The sequence below is a fragment of the Lycorma delicatula genome, chromosome 1, assembly GCF_047948215.1.
Source record: "Lycorma delicatula isolate Av1 chromosome 1, ASM4794821v1, whole genome shotgun sequence".
Classification (NCBI taxonomy): domain Eukaryota; kingdom Metazoa; phylum Arthropoda; class Insecta; order Hemiptera; family Fulgoridae; genus Lycorma; species Lycorma delicatula.
This window is the reverse complement of record NC_134455.1, coordinates 390,681,377-390,702,506: the sequence shown is the minus strand read 5'-3', so window position 1 is coordinate 390,702,506 and position 21,130 is coordinate 390,681,377. Positions and strand designations below refer to the sequence as shown.

The 21,130-nt window shown below is 31.7% G+C and overlaps 2 protein-coding genes and 1 pseudogene across 2 annotated transcripts in view; all 3 read left to right on the top strand.

Moving 5' to 3' along the window:
• Positions 1–3,137, top strand: part of LOC142317996 (uncharacterized) — a 40,187-nt pseudogene extending 37,050 nt beyond the window's left edge.
• LOC142317994 (uncharacterized) overlaps positions 1–21,130 on the top strand; it is a 483,222-nt gene that overhangs the window by 325,239 nt on the left and 136,853 nt on the right. The gene's annotated exons all lie outside the window — the stretch shown is intronic.
• LOC142317995 (nuclear pore complex protein Nup214-like) overlaps positions 8,033–21,130 on the top strand; it is a 60,598-nt gene continuing 47,500 nt past the window's right edge. Inside the window, exons 1-2 of the mRNA XM_075354529.1 lie at positions 8,033–8,097; positions 11,534–11,585. Of these exons, the coding sequence (XP_075210644.1) occupies positions 8,033–8,097; positions 11,534–11,585 (117 nt within the window). The remainder of the gene's footprint in view (positions 8,098–11,533; positions 11,586–21,130) is intronic.

Genomic DNA, 21,130 nt, shown 5'->3' with positions numbered 1-21,130 from the left:
TATCGTGATAAAATTTGTTTATTATAATTAGTTGAAGATGGCTGATATAACAGTTGTATGCACATTACACTGCTGTAGGAACCATAATAACAAAGTTTTAGATTCGCCTATACAGTTCAGTATTTAATTTCTTTTTTTGCCACTTATTCTTAAATAAAGTGTTAACATCAAATGGTAGATTTAGCAAGTAGTCTCATGGGTTGTACGACCATGACTATAAATATACAAAATATATGTGAAACATAATAATATGTGAGATAAAACCCTAAATAAATCCTAAAAGTATATATAATCGAACCAAACCTAACCTTCGCTTGCTAATCAAGGATAGTGAGCAAAGCGAGCATTGGTTAAGTTAACCTCATACACAAAATTTATATATTTTAATTTTATTTTGTATATTTATAGCGGTAGGTGGTGGTGGTGTAATATAGCCCATGATACGCTTGCCAAGTCTATCTTTCAACACAATACTGGCTTTTGTTGTCAGTTTTTATTTATAAAAATGGGATTATTTTCAATTATTGTAATAAGGATAGTTGATATCTGGTATATTGAGAGCTTGAATTGCAAAGAGTGTCAAAAGGAAATAAGAAAAATTTGTTCTAATCATAATGTGGAAGTCTTTCAAGTTGAATAATAATGATGTAATTATTAGATATAGTTTATATCATTCCTTCTTTAGAACTTGCCTTTTGTATATAAATATATAATTCATTAACATATTCACTACTTCGCTAATAAAATGGTAATAGTGTTAATTGAACGATTCTTGAAATTAACATGGTAAGTTTACCTATTTACCCCATCTTTGGGTGGGTTAAATTTCATTTAATATTAGATTTTATTATCACAGTGGTCAATATGTTAATGAATGAATTATTTGAATTTTTTAAAAATTATGTTGTATTAACATACCGACCACCATGCTGATTAAATTCAAAAAATAACTTATCATCAAAACACAATATCAGAAAAACCTAAAAAATACTAATATCAATAGTCAACTTTCATAGGATCCTGCATCAGTCGCCACATAGTTCTATAATTACATCAAACAAATAACAAAGAAAAAATTTTGTAACAAAACTCCACTGCTATTACTGAAATGGCAGTGATGCAGGATTCCGCGAAAGTCAACTATTGGTATTAGTATATTTTAGGTTTTTCAATTGTGATTGAGGATGCAGGATCCTGCGAAAGTATTTGCACATTAAAATTATGGTAAGATATTTTTTACCTCTATATTCTGTACTAGATTGTTTACATTAATACAAAGTAATAATAAGAATCGTGTTCTAAATTTTGCCAGAAGTAATTTATCTAACGTAAATAGCACTTGGAAACTTAGATACTTGAGCTACTAAAACTCAAAACTTATAGAATTTGTGAAAGAAAACAGGTTTTAAGAGATCAAATTTTTTTTCAGAGATAAATCACTTTTTCTGAAAAAACACAAAACATAGATTCATTTTATTATCATCAGCGAAATATCATGTTATCAACTAACAAACCGATGGTGATAAGTATTCTAAACTTGTAGTAAGCTAATGCAATGTAACTTTTTTGTATTCTTTTTTAAATGTGTTTTTTTTTTAAATAATACATTCTTCATTATGAATTTGCCTTATTATCTTGAAACAAACGACAGTTTTCAGATTTCCCCTTCACAAAATTTGCTTCTTAAACTCACAAATTTATCTCCAGATTTTAACAGCAGGTTAGTTTTTGGCTGTTAAGTTACACCACAAGTCATGGGACAATGATTTTAGCATTCTTTTAAGTTAGGTTATGCATGGCAACTAACACAAATATGACTGGAGTAATGTTGCCTATACATGACTGCCAATACAGACTCTGTATGCAATTCTCTGCCAAAGCACAAATCTCTGCCAAAGCTGAAACAAATCTTACAAAAACGTACGTTGTAGAAGTGATACAAATTATGTTCTATAAATTAGAAAAGCTGCTTTGACACCATACTTAAATGTACCATAAAGAGAGCTATTTGATTGCAAATGTCTGTTCATGTCTAATGCAAAAAAATGAGTATGAAATAAAATTCCATACGAATTTTATGTCATGTAGTTGCGGCATATCAATCACATAAAGGCATTCACTGAGTTAATGCTTGTCTATGAATATATAGAGTAAGTGTAATTTTTTTAATATGTTATACAATAGTTTGTTAAATTAACCTTTTTGCACTTTTTTTTTAATGATGTTTCATTTCAGATAGGAGGCACATAGAAAGGAAGAATTTGTAGACGTTATGTTAAATCTTGGATTCTCATGTATATTTGTGTCAAATAAATAAATTACTCGATGAGCATAAGTTGTAATTGTTTTATCTGTGTGTACAAAACTGCATTTTGTATATTAACAGCAATTTTTTTTTAACTAAGAATATGATCTACAAAAATATATAGTTACATAAATTTAATTAGAAATAAATATTATTAGATTTTTAAAAACATTATCTTTCATTTTTTATTTTTAAATGATTTAGTGTTGTAAAATTTCAACATTTTTTAAAATGATTAATAGAAATATTTATTGTATTTTAGTGTAAGTTTATTTAAATCAAAGCCAAAACAATACCGATTGATTTTAATGTTGCCCTCGCTTGCACATATATTTAAAAAGTAATCTTTAATTCAAAAATTTTAAAGCGCAGTTTAATTTTTATTTTAATAAACTTGTTTTATAGCTTTTTACCTAATTTTATTTACTGAACTTATGACAAAAACATTGTGTTCAAATTTTAATGAAAAGTTAAAAAGCATTTTTCCATATGTTGATGTTAATCAGCAGTTGTATTTAGTTGTCTGATTTTTAGAGAATAACAATAAATTAAAAAATTAAATAAAAATATAAATATCTATTCATTTATATGAAACCTGGAAGCTGATAGGAATTCTCCCTCTGTTGCTTCCCTATATACATTATGTGATTTTTAAAAAAAACTTTTCATAAAGAAAATTAAGTGCAGACCTCCTAAAATAAACAATAAAATTCCAAAATAATTATATAAATATAAAATCAACCAAAATAATGGCCATCATGAAAAACACAGTGGCAAAACTACAAATAAAAATAATAGACTGCACTCAGAGATACCCCCTCCACCCTCCCCCCATCGGTATCACACTCTTGACATATAGATAATAATGTATTTGTTAATTTCCATGAATTAGAAAAATATAATGAAATGACCCCCATTTTTTATAATTTGCTATTAGATTAGATGATACATATCACTATAATTAAGTTAGTAATAGCTGCTTGGTATCATTGAAAATTGCAGACTCTAGGTTAGGAGGGAATAAAAGCTGAAATAATAACTGAATTTAAACCTTTTATAAAGTAAGATAATAAATATTCTCTAATAATTTTATTAATTTACTTATTCTTTTAAATAAGAATTTTTTAATTTTGCATTATTTGATTTATCCTATGCGCCTGCCTAAACCATCTTAATTGTTATTTTCACAGAACTTTTTGGATGATTCTTATTATTTACTGTTGATATGATGTTGTTTCTCATGTCAATAAGGTGAAATTCCCTTTAATTTTTTCTTCAACAAAATAACTAGAAATTACTAATGTGCTTATCTAAGGAATGCTTCAAATTCAATTTTTTGCAGGAAAATGAATTCTATGTAACATAGTTTGTAAACTTTTTTTTTACCTTTCTGTATCTAAATTTTATACAACAAATAATCTGATCAACAAATAAATATTTTCTATTATAAATTATATAATTTCTATTTGCATGTAATCTGCACTTTGGACATACAGTGATTTTTATTTTCTGATAAAGAAATATCTTATTCTGATTGTTACATTATACAGATCACATCATGAATGACCATTTGGTTCTTCATTCAAAGACATTATATCCATGTAATATATGTATTTTAAAAGCATAAATCTGGTAGATTTTCTCACCGATTATCTGATTGTATGCAGCAAGCTTCTCCTTCTACGCCTATGTGCTTTAGCATATTCTGCACAAAATTTTCTGTCCAAAACTCTTTAAAGGACATCAAACACTTTAAATTCCATGGTGGATTATCTCTGGCGATTCATCCTTAGTTTTTGAGGTCTTGTGGAAAAATTTTGATTTGTAAGGTTTAAGGTATCGCCATAAAAACATAAAAAACACAGGGATTGGCTGAGAGTTCTTGGGACTAACTGGTCAGGGAGTATCACCAAAATGGGAAATAAGATTTTCAGGGACCTAACATTCGGCTTTTCAGCAATATCAACTTATGTTGACCTTGATTTATCTAGTAGTGTAGCTCTTAGTTCCATTATTTTGATGTATTTATTCAAAGATTTTCATTTCTTTAAATTGAAGTTGTATAAATGCTGAGGTAGTGTAAGTATACTGTACTATATTTTGGATGAATATGGTAGATTTTCTTGGCTTTGCTGTGAGTTTTTTGACTAGTATCAATAATTTTGTTTGTTTTCACACCACTAATATAAAATTTGGTTTTAGTTTTTTTGTGGCTCAAAACATTTCTGCGTAAATCTAGCTCAGCTCTTGGGTGGTCGCTGTTTTGGAAGGTCAAGCTTTCTAAGTTCGTAAAATAGTGAACACTAGGCGTGGTAATTTGAGAGCCCAAGCACATTTTTAATTAGAATCGAGGACCAACAGCTCCATATCAATTTTTTCAGAAGTTCTTGTGTTTTGATCTGGTATGTTAATTACCCAAAACCGTGAGCCTGCAGGATGAAATCTTTCAGTTCTTTGATGAGTTTAGACTTTGTATGTACTAAGGGAGTTAAAATATACTTTAAATTATCTAATTAGTACTATTGGGTAATCCACTGATCCATATGAATATAGCTACAAATAACTTCCATAAATGGGCTTTACTTCCCATCACTTTTTGACGGTCTTCATCAATTTCGTTTCAATAAAGAATGTGTTCATCAACGAACCGGTATTAAGTTCAATTTTTGCTTTTTCATTCATTCACAGCCTTATTATTCTTATTATCTCCAAGAACCAGATTATCTGATTAAATATTCCTGGTTCTGTATAATTATTAGATTCTAATATCTCATGACGTGAATGTTTCATTTTCTTACATACAGTTTTACCCACGAAACTGCAAACAGCTTGTTTGAATTTCTTTCTGTGTAAAGACTTTACAATGTTATTCAATCCTGACAATTTTTTGGACATGTGGGATACACTGTTCACATGGATCAAACCATTTTCAAACCGGTTCCACAATTCTCCCTTTGCACATATACTCAAGAAATCTGTATGTGCAGACGTCTATGAAACTACATGGTAATTTTCCTAACACCAGTCTTTATAAATACACTTAAAATAAAAATTGATTAAAATAATTATATTTTATGCTATTAGATTATAGGGTACAGTACTGTTAGATAATTTATTGTACTGAATAAAGTCTTTTTGACTATAATTAATTGTGAATAAAGTAGAACCCTGTTATAATGTGGTTGCAAAAGACAGAAAATCTATATTATTGAAAAATTGCATTACTGAAGAAGTTCATGGTAAGAAATAGTACTTTTTCAGGAATTGATCGCTGTAAAATATTGAAGGACCATTGCCATTTAATTTTTTTTTTTTTTTTTTGTACAATTCGACTTTTCTATACATATAATATATTTTAATGAAATTTTTTCTTCCAGTGACTGTTTCTATTAATCTATTTTCTTAGTCTCCCTAATATGTACCAAAAGAAAAATTTTAATAAATTTTGTTGGAAATGTAACATCCTATAATTTACTGGGATACAAAAGTATCAAGATGGAGATGAAGCCCTAGAAAAAAATTTAAGAGAAAATATTTTTTTACATTTAATTTGCAATTAAGAATTAGTCAAATAGTTAAAAAATATTCAACACAGTAACTATAAATAATTGTTATCTAACTGTAAAATGTTAAAAATAATATTTAATTTTACTAAAAGATTGAAGCGCTTAATCTTAAGAATGGTAAAATTGTCAACTATTTTCCTCGTTATTCCAAAAATACTCTGATAATTCAAAAGTTATTTAATGCTATATTTAGTGTAAAAAAAACTTGTTTATGATGACTTCATGACTTGTAATCTGATGGACAAGTGATGTCCAGATAATGTTAGACCAGAATACTGCTTTTTGTCCAGGTGCAGTTAGACAGATAATGTAGTGCCTTTGTAGTTCTGCCGTTCCCTTTTTACTAACAATATAATGCAGTATTCAACGTGCTAGTTTTATAGTTATAATACTACGCACTGTGCACAATAAAAGCCTGCCCGCACTCGTTTTAGTTAATAAACAAAAGGCAATATGTAATTCACTGAATCTGAGGGAGAAGGTTATATCATAAAAAGTTTTAAAGATTTTATAAAAATAATTTCCTCTAATTTTTAAAATCTGATTAAAGAGCTAGAGGTTTGTTATAAAATCTTCATTTCAAATTTATTATTTAACCCAAAAGTGATAAATCTCTGTTAAGCAGTAATTAATAAGTTTTAAACAAAAAAAATATATTTCTAAAAAATTTGTATATATATAATTATATATATATATTTTTAATAAATACATATATATTTTTAATAAATACTAATTCTAAACAAAGTAAAATTATTTATTTATATAAAAACATTTCTTTAAAATCAATTACGCTTTTCTCTGGAATAAAAAATAATATATATATATATATATTTATTTAAATTAAATTTACTGGTTTTTTTTTTTTTATATATATATATATATATATGTGTGTGTGTGTGTGTGTATATATCTAATTACAAAATAAAACTTGTTCAACCGCTCCACAATTACAGAAATAAAGAACACTCTTACCATACTTTTCTCTTTTTGTCAAAGTGCTTTCAGGCCTAAACCTATCTTCAGTAATGTTTTTAAAATTTTTGTTTTTCTCTTCGCATTTATATAAGTTAAGATTTTTAAATAAAAATGTTAACTTATCAAAAATGTAAATGTGAAAAGAGAAAAAAAAGTTTTGTAAAAATATTACTGAAGGTGGGCTTAGGCTGTAAGCACTTTGATGGAAAGAGAAAAGTAGGTAAGTGTTCTTTATTTCTGTTCTTGTGTAGCGGCTGAATAAGTTTATATTTTGTAATTAGCTAGGATTTACAAACACAAGAAATATGGACTACAAAAAATTTAATTTAAATAAATATATATATATATATATATTATTTTTTATTCCAGAGAAAAGCGTAATTGATTTTAAAGAAATGTTTTTATATAAATAAATAATTTTACTTTGTTTAGAATTAGTATTTATTAAAAAAATAATTTCAATATTATTTGTGTAAAAAAAGAAAGTGTTTAGATTTATGTTAAAAGTTGAAAGTATTAAAAATACATTTCATAATTAATTTACAGGAATTTAGTACAGTTAATAAGTTAATTTAAATGTAAGAAACATTCTGTTATTTTTTATTAAGTGATTATTATTATATTAGGTGTTAATAGTATTACTGTCATAATGTGATGTTATCTTATGAGTAAAATAAAAGTTGTCAACTTGGTTTGGTATCTTGTGCTATATATAACTTTTATTGTGATAAATCAATATTAATCAGTCTTATTATTATATTATTTATATTGTAAAATGTCCATGTAATTCTACTTAGTATATATATCAGTTTTATTGTATTAAAAAAAAATTTAATAATCTATTATTACTCTTTATTCAAACTACCTTTTATGAGTTGAATATATTAATTTGTAAACCAGACCACTATAGTAGACACGCCCATTAGGTAATCCCATGATTCTTCCTTTTCTAAAGAGCCCATGTTATTGAATCATTTTATCTATATCTCGATCTACACTTGTAACCATTTTAAATTTTTACTAAATTAGGCTCATAGGGCCTAATTGTGTCGGTTACTTTATTTGTATTTTATATTTTTTATTATATTTATGACATCATCCTTGCAATGGGAACAAACTTTTCCCTACTGAAAGCGTTAAGTTAGTGTGCATACACGCACTCATACAGATTGAGTAATTCTCAGAAATGGCAGTGGCAGTTAGACTGGGAGACTATCGAAAAGACGCAGTTGGTGTTAATTATTCACTGCTGTTAGTAACATTTTTTGATTGTTGAGTTACTGTAACTGGTTTCTTGTAAAACTCGAGAGAGCAATCTTAGGATGTAAACTTATCAAGCAGCATAGTCTTAGTACATTTTTTCACAAATCCCAACATTAGTAAGTTCATTTTATTTTATTTTTATTCTTTAAAAATTAAATTTTTATTTTAATAAAAAGTTTTATTTGGTGTAGTTTAGAAGCTTACAGAATGGCACCAAACAGGGACCAGAAACTTACACACTTGGCTTTACTAAATTCTATTCTTCACACCATGCCTTATTTAATTTCATTTTAATTCAATTTTGGGCTTGGATTCATTCTTGCTTTCGGTCTAGGTCTCAAAGATCGTCATCTTGTTTCAGTTTCATTCTCATTTTGAGCTCTACATTATCTTTTTTCTTGCATTGCCCGGTTTCCTATTGTCATCCCCTTATATATTGTTACCTTATCTAATTCTGCATAATGTTATCTCCATGGGAATCTTGAACTTTTGGCTTCGTCTGTCAACATTTTGATATTTTCTTATTTTCAACTCATTTTCCTCATTACACCATCATGACTCTTCGTACCCCGCTTCATTGTATAAGATTAATTAACCTAAGGTCTGTTGAAAGTGCACTAAGAAGGTGACGTGATTTGTATTGAGATGAAACAAATAGTATCAAAAGCAAAAGCTGTACCTATGTCAAAACAAGATATAATCGTATTCTATGAACTGTGGCTGAGGAATCAAACTGAGCCGAAGTGCTCTAAGTAGAACTGAAATGTTGAGATAACAAACTGAAATCAAGACTGACAGAAGCAGGCTGATTTCTTTACTGGTTAGCAAATTTCATATGGTGCCTTCTGCCTTTTAACAAGCACAAACAAAAATATATAAATTAAATTGGTCGTTAGAATTGCATAGTACGTTGCATTATTGAGTACTGTTAAATTTCTTTTAGCTTGCCTTTAACTAAATAATAGTTTATTTTATCAAGATTTAATTTTCTAATAAATCAGTTTACAAAGTTTTTCTACCAAAAGTAAAATATTTATTCCTGTATACTGTTGTACTGCTTTTGATATGCCTTCTAATATAAAGTTAATTGTGAGTGTTTAGAATGTTGACTTCCACACCAGCAGATTTTTGACATCTCCACCATTGGAAAATACATGAAACTACAGGTACATAGAACTGCAGGTTTCAAAAGTTTAATACCTTTTAACTGAATTACATCACATCCAACAACATTAGAAGATATCAAATCGATAAACTAAGTTCACCTGCATAAAACATTCAAAATAAACAAGATATTTTGTGTTTACATTAAGTCCATTAATGTGATCTACAATTCCTTTTATTTCTGCATAACTTTTCCAACTTCTAGTTCCTAACAGTGTTGTTTCGTAGCTATTCAGCATCACGATATGTATTTTAAATCATGAGTAATCCATGATGCTAATCCTCTTCTTTTATCCTTATTGCCCATACGATTTCTGTAAACCATGTATTATCAGTATACTCTTCATTAATACCCCTTAATTTATGTATTGAGATATCTAATCTTGATAATGATCATAAAAGCCAGGTTTTTTCACCTGAATGATATTCTGTGCTAACAGAATATCATTCATCTTTTTGTTTGTATAAATAAGACTGTTCAATGAGGGCAGCACACATCTGCAAATAAGCAGTATTAAAAACAAATTGCATGTTTAATTGATCTTTACAGTTTATTTTTTTTAGTTCTGATACTTAGTGGGATTGTATTTTTATTGGAATCATCGCGATGATCAGTTTTATATTCTACTCTAACATAAACAACCTTGAAATCTTTTTACAATTTATAAATATATAATTAATTTTAAAATCATATTTATTTATAATAATGCCAATTTAGGAAACACTAACAAAGATTAACTTCTAAATCACAAAATATTGAATGCGGTTCAAAAAATAGTTTCGTCATGACAAGACACTATCCTAATTATTCAAACAAAACTCTTCATAAATAATGAATAAACTTATGTAATACTAAAATTCAACAATTACACGGGAGATCAAGTACCCTCACCATCAGCAAGGTCTCATGATTCACAGAGGGAGTCTTTCAAATAAAGCTGTGGAAAGGAAAAAAAGGACTGTGCAGTTACAAGAAACTGACAAATTTCAGTGATAAATTCTCTTAATATTGGATTGTCTGAAGTTGAAATACATAGAATTATATTCTTCCAACATAGAAATATATAGAACTATATCCCGTACATGATATTACTTGAATACAGGTCAATCAATTAACTAAAAAATTTCCAGGTTTTTTAATCACAGATAAAAGAAGTAAAAACACACAAACTTTTAGGTTAATCAATGAACAAGAAATGATTAGATGGTTCATTGATATGAATCCTAGGCATGTAAGTCATTATTCCTGTCGAGAATGCTCTGATAAAATTTATTTACAGAGCTATTTAACAATTATCAAAATTTACAAAGAATACTTAGAGCATTCAGAGAGAATTCTTTCAAAGATCTTAAATTAAAATTAAAATTTCATTTATATAAAGATGTGTCTTTTATTGTTATAATATTACTATTTTTATTTTTTATTATCACATGGGATCACTTTAGTCAGAGTCCATTATCCAAATTTCTAGTTATCCTGTTAGGGTCTTGTGGTCCTTCCAGTACTTTTTCATGCATTCCAATTTCTGTATCGTTTCTGGTGTTGAAAATGTTCATGTTAAGAATTTTTTTCTTGTGAGTCTTTTTGTCCTTGATTTCTTCATTTAATTTTATCTTGTCTGTGGTGTCTTCTAATGTAAGGCCAATTTCCTTCAGATCCTTTCTTATTTCTCCGATTCATCTGTATCCTGACTTGGTGTTTTTGAGTCAACATTGTACTATACCAGAAGTTTCAAATCTTGCATCCTCATGATGTGTCCAAAGAATACTAGTCTCCTCTTACACATGGTATCAGTGATACCGTATTTAAGATGATATTGTACACAACTTTGTTGAGCACGTTCCACTGCTGCCCATCTTTCTAGTATTCCATTTTTTGTTCATGAAGGTTCTAATTCTTTCGATTTTCAGGAGTCTGTCACTCTTTGATTGTTCATTCAGGTAGAAAAGTGTTTCTACTGCATAAATAGCTTTTGGTTTTATAACTCTGTAGTTGTGTCATATGTTTGAATTTATTGATAGGCATTTTTTATTGTAAGTGTACCAGGTTAATTTTTGGGCTTTAGCTAATTTGTTTGGATTGAAATTTTTTTGTTTAGTTTGTTATTTCTCTGAGGTATATAAATTGGGTCACTATTTTGATTTTATTAACGTTTAGGTTTACTTCTTTTAATTGCATTGGTTTTTGGGGCATAATCTCTGTCTTTTTTAATGGTATTAGTTTGTTTTAGCTTTTACAGAATGGTATTTTGTGTTTTAGCTTTGTTGATGTCGTTTGCTGGCAGTGCCAAGTTGTTGGCAAAACCAAAGCTGTTTGTTTTGATTTTTTGGCCTATTTTTATTTTTGAAGGCATTTTTTGAACCATTCCTTCATTATCATTTCCAAAGTGCAGTTGGGTAGTAGCAGTGATGGTCCATTGCCTTGGCACAGTCCTGTTTTGATCTCAAATGGTTCTAAGAGTTTGCCTCTGAATTTCACTTTTGGTTTATTATTTGTGGGAGTCACTTTCTTAATTTGGGATGTAGTCTGAGGTGTCTTAGAATTTTTAGTAGAGGTTCTCTGTGGATGCAATCATATACTTTTTGAAGTCGACAAACGTTTTACCACCATGTTTCTGCTTCTTTTTCTGTTGTAATCCATTATTAGCATGAGACTCATTATCTGGTCTCAGTAGTTGATGATTCCTGAAAGAACTTTGCATGTTTTGTCTAGGAGTGAGATTCCCCTGTAGTTGTTAGGGTCTGCTTTGTTCACTTTTTTGTGTAGTGGATTGATAAGGGCTGTTGTTCAATATTCTAGTAGTTATTTGATTCAGATGTTGACAAGATGTAAATGAAGGGCGATTTTTGCTGGACTTAGCTGCAAAAGGTCTATCTTCTCCCACCGCTTTGTAATTTTTCATTCACTCAGTGCTTGGTTGACTTGTTTTATTGTGGGAGGATTGATGTTTTCCAGTAGTGTTGTTATTGGTGTGCTGCTGTTGAAGTTTAAGAGTTATGTTTCTTCTTCACAATTTAGGAGATGGAATATTTATCTGGGAATTCCACATTGTTTTTATTGTTATGGGCCAGGTTTTATTGTTTTCACCTTCATTAGTAGGGTTGTGGGATTTGATTTTTGGAGGTTTGTGGTAGTCTCTCTGCTGAATTTTGTTGAATTCTTCTGTTGATTTCAGTGTGTCTTTATTTATGGTGTTAGTCTTTTTATTTTCCTTGTGGTGTTGTGGTGGTTTTTCTTTGATTTACTAGATTTTTGAAGGATGTTTCTAATTTTTGAGATGGGTATAATAGCCATGTTTGATGGCTCTTCGCAGTGTTTTGTCGCATTTGCTGTTCCACTATTGATACTTTTATTGGGGCCTATTCTTCTACAGTTTGTTTAAGGTTGTTGACTAGGTCTTCAAATTTAACTGTGATTGTTATCTTTTCAGTTGCTGTTTGGTAATTTTCATTCATGATTAGTTTGGTAGGATCTATTTTTCTTTTATTTTTGGTTTTGTTGCTTTCTTTGGAGAATGGATTTAATTTTAATTTTGACTATGTAGTGATCTGAGCCTTTGTCTCAGAGTGCATTTGTCGTCAGAGTACTTTTATGTTGTAGATCCCCTTCTGATGGTGTCCCTTCAGATCATGAAGACATGATCTGAAGGAGCTGCCATTTTCCTTTAGTGTAGTCTGGGAGTTTCCAGTTTTTAGGTTTCCTCTTGAAATATGTGGTCTTTGAGATTATGTTTTGGTTTCTACAGTGATCGTCCATTTTCGTTATTACTCTGTTAGTTTTCATTTGTACTCTCTGGCTGGCCATTTTTTGATCATGTCATAGTATCCTCTTTCTCTGCCTTGAAGCCTTAAATTAGTTGATTAGCATGATTTTTATGGTGTTATATGTGGTCTGGTTGAGTAGGACCCAGAACCTTTTTTCTTTGTTTACTGTCTTTTGGAGATTTATTTATATTATTAGTGGCGGGCATGTGCATTTATTATGGTGTAGATTTTATTAGATGCTTTTAGGATGTGTTGAGATTCTTGGGGATTGTGACTTGAATTCTTATTCAGAGTTTATTATTTTTAAGCTGATCAAAAAGCTCATTCCAAACTGTGAGACATTCTTCATCACTCTCTTCTCAGATATACCTTTGTAAGCCCTATATCCTTAAGATTCCATGGCATCGTGGTCTATATTTTTTATTTCCTGCAGTCCCATCGTGAGAATTTTGTGTTGGTCCATTACATCAGTTGTTATTTTTAATTTACCAGTCTGCAGGAGTGAGTTTATATTGTTTGTAAAGTTGTAGGGTCAGTTTGATTGTGAATTTTGTATTGCTCTTGTTCTTGTGTGTGGTATAAGACATTCCAATGCTTTCGATTGCATATTATCTTCTAAGTGGCAGCCCACCATATCAGATTGCTGCCTTCTCTGAACTCTGGTGTGGCTTGGTTCAGCCGGTGGAGTATTTTTTAATATACCTTTCATGATTGACTGTAATGGGGTCATGTGGGATTAGGTCCCAAGTTACAACTCTTGATGTCATCTAGTGGGTGGTGATAAATGAAGTTTGTTTGGATTGGATATACATTTGGATATTTGGACAACAGTATTGTCGCTGCTAGATTTCAGTATATATATTGTCGTCGAATGGCTTCAACGGCACGTGGCACTTACTAATCTCATGATGTCCCTGAAAAGGTGCGTTTTTTGTGTTAGCTCTGAGAAAAGCTGTTGGGTCCGGAAGCTGGTCTCCGGCGAGGTCGGGGAGTTGCGGCTCATCCCTTCAAGTCCGACCGGGCTTTCCCTCAGTGGCAGTTGGGTCCCCACTACAGCATGGCAGTGGTGGTCCCCAGAGCCTCGCAGTGTCGGGTCAGCGTCGGTCGTCTTTCGCCGGCGCGGCCGAGGCGGTTCTCCCCGAGCAATCTCACGCTCGGTCGGCTCTTGCTGCTGAGCCCAGCGAGCTGGAACTGTAGCGGGAAGGTAGTGTTCGCATCCAGCGACTCCATCAGCGGGCCGGCCAGGCCTGCTGCTCTGGCGGAGATGTTGGCATCCACCGGGAGATCCCACGTTGAGCCGGCCAGGGAACTTCTTCTGTCTTCTTCCATCTTCTTCTTCTTCTTGGTCTTCTCCAGGTGGTGGTCGACGATGAATTGCCAATTCACTCTCGTGCATGCTCTTTTATTGGAGCCTGAGAGTGATGGGGCTGCAGCGCAGCTATGGTGGGAGAACTGCGCGGTGGGAGTGAAGCTTGTACCCACATGTCCGTATACTGTACGCTCCTCTCACATCGTTGCTACCATTATCGTCCGCTGATATTAAATTAGACATATATGTGGTAACAATATATGTTTATATATATATGTATACAGATTAAATGAGCACAAATGAAAGTTTGATAAAACATTAAAAAACTGTACGTTATAGAACTTCACAAAATTTAACATTTCTCTTTTTCCCATTTTCTCTTTCTCCTTTTTCCAATTTTTTGCAAAAATATTTCTTTTCACATAACTAATTTGTATTTTGAATATGAGCCAATTCAGACCATAAATGCAATTTTTCCAAATATCTCAACCCCAGTGCCATCTAGTGGGTCCATTTTTTTCAGAGGTATTTCTTTCCATGTAAGTAACATATATTCTGAATATGAGCCTAATCAGACCATAAATACAATTTTTTGAAGTATCTCAATCCCAGTGCCACCTAGTGGGTCCAAACTAATTCAGAAATCTTCGCGGGTGTGTGCACAACAACTCACCAATGTTTCATCACAATCGGATGAATGGTATAGGAACGCATATGGGACAAACAAACAAACATTCATTTTTATTTATATATATAAATAAGATATAAGATTGGATAATATAATAGAAAACAAAATTGAGCCTCCCATTGTATCTCTTAATACTGACAGCACTATGAATTTCTTGTAATCAGATGATGAAACTGAATGTACCGTAAGTTCAACAGACGGTTTGAAATTGTTTTCTTGCTAGTGATCGGAAATGTTGAGTTGAACATATTCAACAAATCTTTGAATTCTTGTTGTTCTACTACTCTAAAAGAATGGAAACCTTTCATTACAAATTTTAATATCTGATTATCAATTGCCCTGCATTTATTTGGTGGTATACATTTCATTCCATATCTCGTAATGTGTGATTATTTAGAAGTCGTGAGATGTGGTCAGGACTGATGGATCAATTTCATTGGAAGCAGTTCAGAAGATGAGGTTTATTAAACATCAACATATGCCAAAGTTAATGGGTTATTATTTTCAGTCATAAATATGTTAGTTTCATTAACTAATGTTTCAATATCGTCAGAAGGACAAGCAATTGTTTTCTTGAGATCAATTGTGGGATGTTTCTGTCTGAGATGTCACGCTAAATTTGATGTTATGCCATTTTTAACCATTATTTGGATAAACATTAATTATACCAAGCTTTTTCATTATTTATTCTTTTAAAATGATACCACACATTATTTTGTTTAGAAGACATTGTGGCATGAAAACCCCGTAACTGTTGAAGTTTTATAGGCTCAACATAAAATAAAAAAATATTTAAATAGTAATATGTAATATCTTAAAGTAATTCAAAATTTCACTTTGTCTTGTAAAATATATCCAAAACTGATAAAATATTACAGTCACAAAATAAAAGCCAAAATAACAAAAATTACACAGAATCTACAAGATTTTTACCGTGCACAATATAGAAATGCAAAGCGAACACAGAACTCTGCACAGTGTAACTACAGCTGTACATCAAGTGTTGTGCAACTGACCATTCCTTATCTCACTAATCATGAATAAATTTAATTGATTTGTACCAGAACCAAATTATTGAAATGGTTGCAGTCAATTAGTAATTATAAGTTGCCAGACCTGTGGCCCGTCTGGTGACGTGGACTGTAAAGTATAAAATGAAGAAATTGTTGATGATCTAGTTGCTGACCAATGCATATCGTAAATAAACTAATTAACTTAATCAAATCAAACTTTGCTACTTCAGAATAAACAAATTTAGTAAAGACTACTGCTTTGTTATTTATTTGTTGACATTATACAGTTCATCAATCAACAGTTGTGTATCGCATACTTTTACATCGATTATTAAAAATGAAGTCATTGTAATATTTTTTAACATTGGCTGGATATAAATTTCATTAAGTTTTTGTAGTGTACTCAGAATCTACTCAATAATCCGATAGTCAACTCAAAATCAGTTGTCTGAGAAATCCATTGATAATAAATATAGTAAGTTTTATACTAATTAAAATTTAAATGCATTTTATTTATATGTACCAATACTTTACACAAAAGTGGCTGTCAAGGTCTTTTGGTATTGCGTTGCAGTATTTCATAAAAATACTTTGTTATATGTTCTGTTTGTTCTTAATAATTATTGACACCGAGTACACTGAGAGATTCGTACGACTCGAATCAACGATTCTAAATCTTGTCAACTAAGTGATTTATGTGATTTGAATCATTACAATGGTTCTTTTCTACCAACCCTTTCTTTCTTTTTCCTGTTTAGCCTCCGGTAACTACCGTTTAGATAAATCTTCAGAGGATGATATGTATGAGTGTAAATGAAGTGTAGTCTTGTACATTCTCAGTTCGACCATTCCTGAGATGTGTGGTTAATTGAAATCCAACCACCAAAGAAAACCGGTATCCACGATCTAGTATTCAAATCCGTGTAAAAATAACTGGCTTTACTAGGACTTGAACGCTGTAACTCTCGACTTCCTAATCAGCTGATTTGGGAAGACGCGTTAACCACTAGACCAACCCGGTGGGTTTTTTCTACCAACCCTACTTTACTAGGATTTGAACCTTAGAACTCTCGACTTCGAAATCAGCTGTTTTGCGCTGACGAGTTAACCATTAGACCAACCCGATGGGTTAGCGCTACATTATAGATAACAGTTTAAGATAGTCTATGTTACTTGTAGACCAAAGACCTGTTACTACCAAAAAAAAACTTGGTTTTATTTGGTTGGATCCGTGAAGCTACAAAAGGGAACAAACATAAATACATTATCACTACTCCTTTGTACGTAGTCGGATAAAAATTATATTAAAAGTAATTTTCAATTTGTTGTAATTAGTATAAAAATACTATTGATGCGTTGAGTAAAAACGCAATATGAGATGAGAGAAACGTTTTAAAAATTATGTAAGCGAAATTTTCTTCACGAGAAACATAAAAATTAAGAAAAACTTATCCTAAAGGTGTACGCCTGCTGAACTTGTAATTCATTATTATGATTATTACTGTGGTAGATACGGTTGAAAAAGTATTATACACTTAGAATGTAAAGATATAAAAAAACTAAATATGTACATTAAAAAAATATATTCTCATTAATTAATTTTGCATTATTTGCAATTGAACATTATACACGTTACACATACGTACATTATAAACACATAATTGTTATTACTATCGTAATTAAATGAATAAACAAAATGTATTGAATTATTTTAAGAAATAATTTTTAACTCTTTTCAATAAAAAATTGTTTTAAAAAATCTCAGTTTTTCCAATTAAACGTAAGTACAAACACCTGAGGTAGCAATATTTTAATGGTGGCAGCACTGAATTATATTTAATTCGTTGTTGCTAGAATGGTTGTATTGTGCTTACAGCGTTTGTTCATTGTATTTTGTATTAGTGAAGTCAAATAAAATAATAATAATAATGACAAGTACTCTGACAGCTCCTAACCATCTCGATGTCCAGGCAAGTGTTTATGGGTATTTTGTGTTCATTATATTATTTATTTACTTACTTTGTTATTTTTTATACTGTTCTTTTAAACTAAAATATTAAATAAATCCTATATTCCACCTTATTAAATTTAAACCACATAATTATTGAAATTTTTAAGTTTGGCTGGTTAGAATTTAGTTTTTATACTGGATTTTTAGTGAACCTTATTAGTATTGTGTAATGTATACATGTAGGTGCAAGTTGTATGGTCAGGATGACACGCCGGAGCACATCTTTTACGAGTGCGAAAGGTGGGCTGTGGTCCGGCGTAGGCATGGCACAGATGGCCTCACTCCAGAAACAACTGTAGCTCACATGCTGAAAGGGAAGAGAGAATGGGATGCGGTACAGAGCATGGTGGCTAGCATCCTGAAGACGAAGGAGGTACATGGAAGAGAGTGGGGAGAAGACTTCTAGGCGCGGGTAAGCAGCAATGTCCCTAGCAAGTATACTGTGTGTTTCTTCTACTATATATATTATTTTTGTATTGTATTGTGAATTCATTGTCTCCATTGTCACTGTGGTTGGTACTGTACGGCCGGCTCGAGATGACAAGCACGATCGCTTCGACCGTGTGCAGGAGGGCCACGGCTAGAGGTGACATCGCCGAAGAGACAACATGAAGTGGGTTTCATTTATTATGTATTTTCCTTGTATTGTATGATTGTGGTATTATTTTATTTTATTGATTGTGTTCCTTCTAACGGTTACGAGGGCACTCACAGCGAACGTGCCCGCGGATTGCGGAAGGAGGAATAAGTTCAGACGCCAACGTGATGGGCTGCAACTGAAGGGAGGAAAAATAAATAAATAAATAAAATACAGGGGGCGAATCGTGGTCGCCGTGCAGGGCCAGGGAGGCAGCCTGGATGCAGAGGACGCTTTGGCTCCTTCATATGCAAGAATGAAGGTCAGTTGGGGTGCTCCAATGATGCATTTGGGACCCTCAGGTGTGAGAGGGGGACGCGGCGGTTTGCCGGCTTCGCGCAATGCGTAGCCGGCAACCTAGTGTAGGGACGGGAAGGGTAGCCTCTAAGTGGAGGGATGTAGTGGTCGTCCAGAAGGGAGGGCTGCTGCTTCTTGATGAAACTGAGAGGACCCCGATGGGACGCCAAAGAAAAGGCAAGACAGGGGGGCAGTCGACTGCCACGACACTCCGACATTCCTGCGCATAGCCTAACGGCAATGGCCGGGGATGTTGGGGGTGTTTAAGAAAGAAAAAAAAGTGCAAGTTGTATACATATTAACTTCATATTAGTTATTTTACATAATTGCATAGTTCATAAATTAAAAAATATAATCCTTTAAACTTAATGTTAAGGTTCTCATTATGAAGTTCTAAACCAAATTAATTTTTCTTCAGGTTTTTAAACCCCCAGTCTACATTTCATTGTCACTAAATTATGGTCACTATCACTGCTCCAGGGTAAGCTTTGCAGTCGACGAGTTGATTTCTAAATCGTTGCTTAACCATGATATAATCTATCTGATACCTTGCAGTATCACCTGGCTTTTTCCATGTGTATATTATTCTATTATGATTTTTAAAGTGGGTGTTGGCAATTACTAAATTATACTTTGTGCAAAACTGTGTAAGTTGGTCCCCTCTTTCATTCCTTTTGCCCAGCCTGTATTCACCCTCCATATTTCTTTCCTTGCCTTTTCCAATGCTTGCCTTCCAATCTCCAATGATTATTAAATTTTCATCCCCTTTTATGTGTTTAATTGCTTCGTCAATTCCTTCATATACACACTCTACCTCTTCATCCTCACGGGCGCTTGTAGGCATATAGACGTTAACAGTCGTTGTCAGTTTAGGTTTTTATTTTATCCTTGATTTTATCGCTATGCATTTTGAAATACTCTACTTTCTTTATTGCTATGCACTTTGAAATACTCTACTCTCTTTATTGCTATGCACTTTGAAATACTCTACTCTCTTCCCTATCTTCTTGTTCATTATGAAACCTACTCCTGCTTGTCCATTGCTTGAAGCTGAGTTAATTTTTCTAAAATCAGCTGACCAAATGTCGTTTTCCTCCTCCCACTGAACCTCGCTAATTCCCACTACATCTACATTTATCCTATCCATTTCCCTCTTTCAATTTTCTAACCTACCAACCTTTTTTAGACTTCTAACATTCCACGCTACAACTCGTAGAATGGGTTTTTTAATTTTCTGGTGATCCGGAGATCCGAATGGGGTACTAATTTACCTTTAGAATATTTTACCAAGGAAGGCGCCTTCATCTTTATTACATGAAAATTCAGAGGGCTTCATTTTCTTGGAAAAAAAATCGCTGTAGTTTTCCATTGCTTTCACCCCTGCGCACTACTCAGAAGATTGCGTGACATTGATATGGCTAAGTATTCCTGACCTATGCTCTTAAGGAAGGTGGTACCTTGTATCTCGACAGTTTAATATTAGTGATATTTAGGTACATTTTTCTAAAGGACTAGTTGTCATAGAAACATGAATATTATATCATTTTAAAGGGAATTTTTTATAGAGTATTCACCTTTATTCCATATTTGTTTTTTTACAAAATATTTTTTCCCGCATTTTTAAAGTTTTTTTTTTTTTTTTTTAACCTTTCGGCGTTAAAACTTTTATTAAAATTTTTTTTATTAGAGATGGAAAACTAAAAAAAAAAAGGTGTAAGTGCATCTTAACCTAGTAAATACCCATAAAAAATTTCATTTAATTCTTGTGAGTAGTTTTAGAAAAATGTTTACCAATATTTAGAAAAATAATTTATGGAAATTTTAAGTTGATCCATAATCTGGATCATCAGTACTTTCTTCCCAATCGATCAGTTTTCTTTTTTTATTCATTTTTAGTTCGACATTTTTTAAAAACTGATCATATTCAGCTTGATATAAATGTTTCGCATCTATTTCTTTGAAAGTAATATTTGTGTTGACTCCCACTTCTAACTCCAGAGTTGCAGCCCTTTTGTCTTCTCCTTACACCCCTAATTATATAATAAAACTGCATCATATACTCCTACACTAAATGTTTTGTAACCTACTAACACAGTTTTAGGAATTCTAGTCCAAACCACACTATTCAAAGATTCAT